This window comes from Hydractinia symbiolongicarpus, chromosome 6 (assembly GCF_029227915.1).
Source record: "Hydractinia symbiolongicarpus strain clone_291-10 chromosome 6, HSymV2.1, whole genome shotgun sequence".
Lineage (NCBI taxonomy): Eukaryota > Metazoa > Cnidaria > Hydrozoa > Anthoathecata > Hydractiniidae > Hydractinia > Hydractinia symbiolongicarpus.
Genome location: NC_079880.1, coordinates 20,849,880 through 20,861,033, shown reverse-complemented (window position 1 = coordinate 20,861,033; position 11,154 = coordinate 20,849,880). Strand labels below are relative to the sequence as shown.

The window sequence follows — 11,154 nt, the reverse complement described above, 5'->3', positions numbered from 1 at the left end:
GATGTTTGTTTTTCGAACTGAATGTCAGTGTTTGAACATTTATAATTTTCTCACTTTTAACTCCTAAACCGATGGGACGTTCTTAACCTCGTTCCAAAGCCTCTTTTGTCTATCTAACTGTCAAGGAGAAAAAAATACCCTGGAAACAAGGCTGTCTTCTAAATACAAAAGGGCCACATGGAATCACTTTTTTATATTTTCATCAGGCTTTTACAAGATACAAACTATCGGGACTAGATTTGTAGTAGATAATCATAAAAACACATAAAAACAACAACGGTTTGCTTTTAGAAAAGACAAACCGACATACTTAACTCTAGCTGGTCTGCAATGTTGTATTGGTACGACACGACGTAAAACAATGACCGATGTGTTTTTTTAATCGTGTGAAAACCTGTCATAAAGTTAGTAAGACAGGGAATATCTTTGAATGTTCAGTCAATTTTCGTGAGGACTTATGAGGGAATTTTTTTGTTGATTTCCCAAAGATTAATTTTCAACAGTAGATTTTCACGTAGATGAATTTTCGCGGATTATAGCCAATAGAAACAAGGTTCAAGAGGACATCTAGTTAAATTGGTGCCAACCTTGTCCCCAGGATTTGATAGGCTTTTTTAAAAGGTTGAAGATTTGCAAAACTTTGCCTGGCGAATAATTAATCTCGAAGAAAAATTTAGTTTTTTTTTTGATGCAAGTATTCTGAAAAAGTTTCAACTTTTATAGGATACGGAGACGTCGCCCCTAAGACAACAGGAGGCCGAATATTTTTCATCGCTTTCACTGTTATTGCCATTCCCGCGATGATGACTCTACTGGCACGTTGTGGTGACATCATGACGTCATTTAATCGTTCCTTTTTTAAACTTATTCGAAAATGTAGTAGCAGACAAAACCAATGTATATCAGATAGTATGCTATCTACAGTGACAATTGTGTTCATTTTTATTGGTTATTTGCACATTGGAGTATTCACCTCACTCATACCAATTTTAGATTGGACATACATTGACAGTTTATACTTTTGGTTCGTAACATTTACGACAGTCGGTTTCGGTGATATGAGTTATCCGATAAACAATTCGCAATATCTCGTTATGATTTATCGAATGTTTGGGCTAGCGTTACTAGCTGGTCTCATTGATTCAGCTATTTTATGGGCCAACAACAGACGGAAAGACCTAGAACACATTAAAACAAAGGAGATAATATTGCGAATACAGAGCTCAGAGGCAATGGCGAAACTTAAAGAGTTAAAATCAAAAGGACAAGAAACGATTAGAAGTCGAAGATTCCGCTCGAAAAGTGACGCGTGCGCACATGATGAAGCATTGAAACAAGTAGCGAAGAATGAAGAAAGAAAAAGTGAACCCATGGAAATTCGCGAACTAGCTTTTGATAAAGAGGAACTCACCATATGCTGTTGTATAAAGAGACAAACGCATGCGCAAAGAGAACTTGATATGCATACCGTGGACTATATCAAAACACGGCCAGTTCTGGAAACTTTTGTTCCAAAATTCACTTCGAGTCCAAAACACAGGCGGCCAGCCATACCCGAAGTTTTCGTATCGAATGCGGAAATGAAATCCGAACCACAATCCGTTGCTGAAGGCAACTGCAACTTATTCGACGACACATGCTCTGTAACAAGTGACTTGTCCACAAATGACGTTCGTGATCTTGTTGTAAGAAATCATAATGGGAGCTCGGTCTATTTAGAAGTTTTAAAAGGCGCCGAAGTAATAAAAACTCCGCCATCAGAGTTGTTGGAAGAGGACGTATTATCAAACCATTTTGTAGACACTACTGTTGTGGAACCAGATAATACGTTAAGGCCCGATTCACATACCTAAATAACGCTTGAAATATTTTTGTACTAAAAGTTCTTAATGTTGATTTCCATTACAGTAAAAGATGGTAGCGTCTTCTGAGCTGCCATTGGTTGTTAAAAATGATTGTTCCACTGTAAACACTTGAAAGTTGACTCGTCTTAACCTCCAAAAATACTGGCGTTGCGACCAGAAAAAAAGTTCTAATGCGCATGCTCAGATACTACACGCTAGAAACTGTGCTCAAAAACACTAGTGAAAAGAGGCCTTCAAGTAAATATATAATTTACGGGGACTAAATCTAGAGTTTACGTTCCGGATGTAGCCAATTTAGCCTGTATATAAACATTGAATTATTAGTAATTCCAGCATGCTGCGCTATGCGTAAAGTAGTGCATGAATAGCACTGATGACCTTGGTGCTAAAAGGCCTTGACAAAAGAAATTATTCCCGATATTCCTGGAATTGTCTTAGAAAGTAATCATATTAAATTTTTTAATAAATCGAGATCTTTAAATCTTTTTAGAAACATTACGGAAAGAATTTCCTACTTTCAAAACCAAAATTTATTTTTTTATCTAGAAAAAATCCTGGAAATTTCCTGGAAATTTCATAATGCAACAGGATATAGGCGGCGATATTATCGAACAAAAAACCACTTGTTTCTCTCTTCATCTTAGAGACTTCATACAATACTTTTAACTTAAAATATTTATTTTGACGTCAGCTTTGACAGTCTAATTCACTATAAGCTTCTTTTTATGGGGGTGGGGGGAAAGAGGATATCAAATTCAGTTTCCCCTATTTGAAAATTTAGATGCACGCAAATGTCTCAGAGAAAACCGCAAATTTAGCTAAATCGGTATCGGTAAAGAAAGTCGGTAAAAAGTTGTGTGATCGGTAAAACGGTAGTCACTTTCGAAAATTTTTTTGTCCCTCTTTCAGTTAGATTTTAGTAGGTAACGAGAAGATTTAACGTAATTTTCCTAACTTTCTTACCCATCACACAAGCAAATTGACACTGCCCACGGCTGTTTCAGCGGGCAATATTTTGGAAACTCAGACTGCGCATGTCTAAACATTTTTTTGAATTAGGACTGGGGCGAGATCCGTTAGAATTTAAACATATTTTAGGCTACCTAACCTTTATTTGGATACAGCTTTAACCCATTAAACACACTGAAACCTTAAAACTGAGATTTGATAATAAAAATTATTTATTTATCAAAAAAATTTGGAAAAATTATTTGTTTTCACAACAAGCTTAGATTTTATGTCCTTTTTTAATGAAAACAGATACCCTCTCAATCCTGTTAAATTCCTGTAAACACGAAGTTATCCTAGCAATAAATTAGAAACAGCCGTGTGCCAGGAGATGAATCGAAGTGACACTACAGTTTGCAGTGCGCCAGAGTAAGGAAATTAAATCTCAAACATTATAGTGACTTTTCGCTAAAATTTGATCACTTTTCTCCCTCCTACCTCTTTACTAACTGTTTTTAACTTATCAAGTAGGCACAAACCAATTTATCAACCAATAAACACAAGCCCAGCGCGGCCACATCTCGTCCTTTTAAACAGTTTGGGAAATGAATAGATCTTTCCTGAATTTCATAATTAAGCCAAGCTCAATTAAAGAGGTTGATACTAAAAATAATTCTTATCCCTGAGTTCCTTAGCAAAAGGCAGAACAAATTACCTAGTTTCGTAAATATTTCTGTTCGTTAAGTGCTTCAGGTGCGAGCTGAAAGTTACAGTCAAACCCTTCATATAGCTAAGCTTTCTAAGAATAGCCTCGTTTTCAAAATAATTATTTTCTTCAAATCTAAATAAAATCCAACCAGAATATTATATTGCTCTAAACACTTCAGTTTTATCATGATATTTTGATATTCTATCTAAATATCTTTATTTGAATAGCATAAAACTATTATAAAGTTTTGGATAATATCATAATCATATGAAAAAAGCAAAAATTTTCCATGTAAACACAAAGTGATTTTAATCTATATTATAATGCCCGTATACGTCCGTCCGTCCGTCCGTCCGTCTGTCTATCACGCGAAATGGTAGCTTACCTGCGCAGGTAGCGAGACGCACGCAATGCGGTATAAAAAGGACGGGCGAACCCGTGGATTTTTCCACGGGCTAACGACTATATAATAGATATTGATCAGAGCAGGATTCCGGCAATCGTCCCATCCCGGCAATTGTCCCGTCCTATTTCTTATATAAACAGCACCTTGGTATCACAAAGAAGACAAGTTTGATAGATTTCATTTCTGCGTTAGCTGATGCAGAATACATTTTTTGGACTTATTTTCCACAAAAGGAAGAAAATCCATTATAAAAATTGAGTTTAGTTTTCACAAAAATTCAGGAAATTCTAGAATTTTTTAAAACTATCTTTTTTTTAGGAAGGCGATTTTTTAGCAATCGCTTCCGGCCGCTATTCTTTTCTTTCATATCTAAATGGTTTCAGACTAAATAAAGGCATTTCGTTGTTTCTTTTCATTTTAGTCAAAATGACCAAAATGGAAATCTAAATCCGCCCTTTAAATGTAAAAATGAACACGGTTTATCCGAAAGCAAGCTACTGCGCATGTGTACAAAGTTATGACGCATGTGTAGTCCACATAACTTATGAAAAAAACTCAAACACAACAAATTTCATATCGGTCTCTCATTTCGGGCAACTCTCATTTTGTATTCATATATAGGCTACCTGAGTTTCATTGGTAAAACCAGGTATATAAGCCACACCCTTTCTTTTTTCATGGATTGTAAAATGACAAAATGAAAATTAAGATGACACTATACTTAAAAAGGGCGTTCCGTCACGTGATAATAATATAACCCTGAAAAAACAAGTACAGCGAAGTTAGATTTTGAGCGAAAACCACGGAGAAACATGAAAACTCATGGTCGATTTTTTCTTAGAAATTAACTAAAAAACTTTCCTCGTCTTGCCTCGCAGAAATTCAAAAAAGTGCCTAATTTGGTAAGATCTTCAGTGTGGCAACCCCAACACTCAAAAAGCTCACAACGATACGAAATAACCTCTCTAAAATTTGAAACACATCTTTCTTTCTTCTGAGGTCATTTATTTATTTATTTAATTAATACAAAAAAAAAATACATTTTCTTTTTTAAAATTTAAAACGAAACCATCACCCCATCAAAACGAGACAACTAAATATATAAAAACTTTTCGATACTAAAAAATGTTCGTGAAATAAAATAGTCAGAAAAAAAAAACAGAAAAAAAACAGTAATATAAAATTTATTTCTCTCCAAACTTTTTTTTGTACGAAGTTCTCTATGAAAGAGAACAACAATTTCATCACAAACTTCTATAGACTGGTGTAAAACGCACACAAAATACAAAATATAAAAATAAATGAAATAAAATTGTTTCCAGTACTTTTTACGCGAATGAAATTAATATACAATGTCAGTTTTCTACCTTAAATTCTAGTTCATACATAAAAAATAGAATAAAATTGTCTGATAAGGTTATTTTTGATAAGTTACGTCATAATTCTTTTTAAAACCTCGTTACTAGGCTCCTTCCCTATTTTTTCTACCACAAAAACCCAGTCTCCTGTAGGCTTTCTTTTTTAGTTTTTCATCATTGCCATGCGGTCCATTGTGTAGTACATCGTCTGAGGCCATTGTTGAAAGGGCACCATTTGCTGTGCGCAATTCGTGGGGTAAACAGTTGGAGTGTAGTAATATCTAGGGTAGTTGTAGCTTTGATTATATGGCACGGTCAGAACAGTAGGATATATATATGGCTGATAAGTCGTAGGTTGTTGTGTATATATCATATTCGGTGAATACGCCTGTGCAGCTTCGGCTACCGGTTTTGCGATCTAAAAAAAGTATCAAGATTTATCTTAAAATATACATTTCCATCATCTATGGCTAAACTCCCGCACAACTGTGATCTGAAGGTTTTTTTTTCTAATTGACTTTACCTTTACATCCGTGTGGGGTGGGGATGTCCTAGGGTCGCAAAGCTGTAAATTTTGCGATCTGTTTTGCAAAGCAAGAATGGGAGAAAGTTTGAGGGAAGTAAGTCTAAATAGCTCTTACCCAGAAATCAAGAAGTTTATTTTTACTTCAACAGACTTATTTTAAAGATTTTTCTGTTGTTATAGTTAAAAGATTTTTACATTGTTTTGTGTAAAAACACCGTATTTCTTTTTAAAGTTAATATTTACAAAGGCTTTACCTGCTTAGGTTTTGTGTTGATTTTCAACCAAACATTACCAGCACGTGGTGAAGCTGGATCTTCATCACCCTTTTGAAGAAACAGACATGATTAGATAACACGTGCTCAAATTACTCTGTCTGGAATCCTGTCTGGAATATTGTGTTTACTGTCCATTATTACAATCTCATCTCCAATGCCTAGTGTCTATTCTGAAACCAGAGCTTATCTTAATATGAAAGAAAAACAGCTCTAGTAGATAGGTTGTGCTTATTAATCGGTTTTAAAAACTTATCCGAGGGAGTGTCGCACTATTAGTTTTTACCTATACTTTACAATGCGCATATGTGCGCGAAAAATTTTTTTAGTGCGTGAAATTTGTAATTACGAGCAAAAGATGTTTTAACGCAAAAATGTATACACGCGACAATATACTTTTAGTTTTTTTTTTAGCAAGAAACAAAATTAACGGTCAAAGGTGTTTGAAACGCACTTATATGTTGTCTTCTAAACCCAAAAACTTACTATTTTTTTTTTCTTGCGCAGGAATTTTAATTAGCGCGAAGATACGCGCGAAATACGTACAATTACCTAATGCGCAAAAATTAACGCGCGAAAATTTAGTAAAATGTATTTTATTCCAATGGCTCACAAAATACTCCATACCTTATTTTCGTTTACTGGTGGCACAGTAATAATCTTCTCCGTAAGACTTTCAGGTGAAGTTGGTGTCGAGCTACCTGATGTGGTCGCAGCAGGGCTCTCCGGTGGAGAAAAATCAGTACCAAACTGTGTCGAAAAATAAAAAGATACCACGTGAATTGAAACGTTAAGAAAAATCGGTTCTGATCGGTTAAATGAGATGCCACGCGAGTTAAAACCCAAAAAAATCGGTTCTGATTGGTCAAATCTCTAGTTGTAAATACATAGCATATTCTTAAGCTTGAAGAAAACTGGGTCGAACATTATAAAAATTCATTTAATTACGTCATAAAGTAACCAACTCTCCACCGTTGTGGTTTATTGATTGTCGCAACAACAACTTTTTGCATCAAGGAGCTGATTGCCCCTCCCCCGTAAATAAATTCTCAGCCACCACAAATAATGTAGAATGTCAGATTTTTAGATAGACGTTCTTAAGGGACCCTTTTTGAAGGGACCCTTTTTGAAGGGACCCTTTTTGAAGGGACCCTTTTTGAAGGGACCCTTTTTGTATGCTATAAAGGGATAAAAGTTTCTTACCAAGAATTTTTTTTTCTTCTTTCGTTTTTTAAGATATTTAGCTTCAAAGATTCCCATCTGATCCTATGCCATTGTTATTGACGACCATTGTAAGATGGTCAGGTTGAATTTATTTATTTAAAAATCTTGTGAATTTACACAAAATTTACACAAATTTAAAGTTTTTTTGTAGTGTGGACTTTACTTCTGATGATATATTTAAATAAGCTAAATCTAGAAGTTTTCTCAGTACACACGCGATAGGGACGCCGTTAAATTATCCCATTTTAATTTTAACACTCTATAGTAGCAAGATATTATCATAACTTTTGTATGAAAATTTTGTCATGAAAAATTCGCAAAATCATACATTTGTATGTACCCTAAACATCCACTGAAAAAAGCGACAGTAAAATAACAACCATATTTTTTCGTGTTTTTGTGTTGCAAACAAGTGCTTATCAAATAACAGGTTTTATATTCCTGGTGTCTTTCGTAAGTTCTTTCGCTTTTATTGTTCTTCTATTTGGAAATTAAGCGAGGGAGAGAATTAAAAAACATCTTTGTTTGGTTTGTGAAATAAAACTTAGCTACAACCGATACGACTATATCAACAAACAATGTACTTAAAAGAAATAATAATAACATGTTTGTAAATAAGAGCGCCAAAGTGCGTCAGTACTTCCAACTTCGTTCCCAGGAACACTTCTTGTTAATTTTCGTGACGAGTAAGGAGTTATAACAAAACCAAGACCCGAAGTTTAAAGATAATGTTGGGTGTTTTTCTTGATCTATATTAATAATACTTATCTCTGTTTGTTCAAAATGGTTGCGCCGCAGTCCTATTCAGACCGCCGCAGAGTAATTAATTTTTCTCATGTTAATAGGCGAATAAGGATGCATGGAATTGCGATGCCCGGGAAATGAACGAGTAAAAATCTAAGGACCGGAATATGTTAGACAGGCGATCCCGTAGACTTTCCACGGCTAGGGACTAGTTTATATACAATCTCAACGTACCATTTTCTTTACAGCTGGGCCAACATTTATTTTCTTTCCTTTAAAGAAAATACTCCCTTGCGAAAGAACGTTCTGGACATCTTCATGCGTAGCAAAAGTGACAAATCCAAATCTATAAAAATCACAAAAGTGATAAAGCGTCTTGATAGGACTTCAGAACGCCCGCCATTTAGTTTTAATCTGGTCTTTAATATTTTTCATCCAATTGAAACCGGATTAGAAACATTTAGGAGAACACGAATGTATGAACCAAAAAAAATTGGGTATTATACTTAGAACAAAAAGAACTAACAAGCTATTAAAAGCTATTAGGAGAGTAAATGAGGCCATTTTGTTTTCACATCAAGAAATTAACTGGACTGCTAAATTCTATTTTTAAAATGTTTATAACCAAAAACTAGGTAGCGAAGATGTGAAGGAACTTCATAAAGCTAACACAAAACTTTTGTACTTTGCGTTCGAACTTATCACAAAACTTAATGACGTTTAAGAGGAATGGTAATGAGTTTGTGATACACTACCTTCGAGATCTCCCAAAGGAATCAAGAACGACCTTTCCTTCTAATACAGTTCCGAATGATCGAAAGAAGTCGGCCAAGTCAGTAGCAGAAGCCTACGAAAGTTAGAATAACAGTAACAACCTTTTTTTCCGTTCGATAGGAATTAAAAAAATTAATCTTGTAAGACATTTTTTTACATCTGCGGACGATTGCAAAATTCGGAAAAGCGAAGAATTACTACTGTGATGCCAATTTTAAAAGTGGAACTCTTCTCAAAATCAGGAATGATTTAGTGGCTATTAACATTCTATTTCCTTCATTTTTTATGCATACATTTTATTTCACACATCTGCACATTTTAACCTCAGGCGCGTCCAAAGTGTTCTATTTCACCACAACATCGGACTGGTTACTAGGGAAACAACGTTCTAAAACGCTAAGTCGCTAACCTTTCCAGGTAGATGACCAACAAATATTCGATTCGGATAATGCGTTCCATAGATGCAGGCATCCGGAGAAGTGCTTTTCACAGTGGTGGGCGAATTATTGCATGAAACTAAATGCTCCGTCTAAAAACGTTAGTTTTTAAAAAGTTAAATTCACGTCGTTTTAAGGTATGGAAATTAGCTGAATGATTTTTGCCGCGCGAAATGTTTGCGTAAAGAATAATCGTGCTGCGAATGCGTGGATAGAGCGTTTTACACATATATTTGTTACTTGCGTTTTCTTCATAAAAATATTGACAAAAATCTTATTTACTACGTAAGATAGATGGTTATCTCATGCTTTCTTTTTTTAACCTCGTGTTGCTTGTAGGTTGTTGGTGATAAAAAAATAATATACCCTATATTATTTTTTTATCACCAAAAGCTGCACTTTGAAGTTTAAATTCGGGTTTTTGTTTGGTTCAAAATATGCAAAGCATTGTCTAAATTTAGAGAGAGAATAAATTTAAAATGCATAATCCTTTTAAAAACACATTAAAACTATTTTATTGACTTGATGAAAACTGTCTGGCAAGAAATAATTCCTAATTACAACAAACTATATTTTTACCGCGCATAAATCTTGAGGACAATTTACACTCCTTCGCAGAGATAAGAAATATCCATGCATTTTAAAATACATTATATTTTTAAGACATGAAAAAACATGAAGAGGGTGAACATATAAAGAAATTCAGTGGATTCCACACGTGAGCGAACGCATGCATAATAACCAAGATGAAAAGTGTTTTGCATTACATTGAGGACTAGTTTATCCAGTAAAAAAAATATTTTTCTTAAAGTTTTTTTTAATTTTAACCCATTTTTGTCAGCATTTTTGCTGCTTTTATATTACAAAATATTATCCCGTAAACAAAAAAGAAAGTTGAAGGCAACGGTCCTGAAATTATCCGGTTGTTTTGATTTTTTTGCAAAGACAAACATAAAAAGAACAACTCAGCAAAATTGAACAGATAAGGTATTATGAAATTTAAACAAGTTGAACTTTAGAACATGCTAAAAATTTTGCTTTTTGCTATGAAAACATTGTTTGAGTAGTAATTTATTTCAAAAGTAAACAAGTGCAACGCCATCTTTCCTTCGCGTGCGCACATGAAATAACCATTTAATAAAAAAAACTTTACAACAGAAACGTTTAACACAGTAATATATAACTTTTTTTAATTTATTTTTATCGCCCTTTACTTTCGATTTTGCAAAGCTTCTTTAAACTATGAAAGAAAAACGTAAGCAAAACGAAAAAATCGATCTTCAAAATTGTTGTAACTCCACTGATATGTATGGAGTAAAAAAACAGAAGAGATTTCAATTTTTACCTCTCTATCCATGTTAAAATAGTGTGAACACATGCAAGCTGCTTCTTTGTTGACTTCATCCCCTTCTTGTGTATGTTCGTCTATTGAAATTCTCAAATTTTTAAAGTTTTTTACTGTTGTTTTTTCTTCTGCGGAAGACATTCTTAAAATGATGTCTGGTACCAGCACATTGGACGTTTTAAGTTATCTCCGTTGTTGTTAATGCAAAGCTCGATTTTTACGTCTTCAAACCGGAACATAAAACAAGTAATACCACAATAAATTTATGCATGCGTATATACATTCTATTTCCAGCGATTCTGCACTTAATTCGTTAGTTTACAGGATCACATGTTATCTCTCCTTCGCAGATATTATTCTAAATTTCTAGTTTGTGCAATCTCGCATACTTCATATAATTGCTTATTTGATTGAAATGTGGTTACCATGTATGACGTCATTATTGACTAATGTATGTCACGTGATGTCATTATGATACCACGATCTCGACAAGAATATTCTAGATGATGTAAAAAAAAGAGAGAAAAACACGGACCTTGTAATTAA

At 34.2% G+C, this 11,154-nt stretch overlaps 2 protein-coding genes across 2 annotated transcripts; one reads left to right on the top strand and one right to left on the bottom strand.

Annotated features, from left to right (window-relative positions):
• Positions 1-705: 705 nt before the first annotated feature.
• LOC130647893 (uncharacterized) lies at positions 706-2,109 on the top strand. The gene has a single exon (XM_057453898.1). It carries the CDS (start codon positions 801-803, stop codon positions 1,851-1,853), a length of 1,053 nt encoding a protein of 350 aa, XP_057309881.1. The 5' UTR covers positions 706-800; the 3' UTR covers positions 1,854-2,109.
• Positions 2,110-5,240: 3,131 nt separating this feature from the next.
• Positions 5,241-10,928, bottom strand: LOC130647485 (protein boule-like). The gene is made up of 7 exons (XM_057453355.1): positions 10,609-10,928; positions 9,236-9,355; positions 8,808-8,899; positions 8,287-8,398; positions 6,712-6,834; positions 6,067-6,135; positions 5,241-5,704 (listed from the first exon to the last, which is right to left on the bottom strand). The coding sequence occupies exons 1-7, from the start codon at positions 10,747-10,749 to the stop codon at positions 5,450-5,452; spliced, it is 912 nt and encodes a 303-aa protein (XP_057309338.1). The 5' UTR covers positions 10,750-10,928; the 3' UTR covers positions 5,241-5,449.
• Positions 10,929-11,154: the final 226 nt, after the last annotated feature.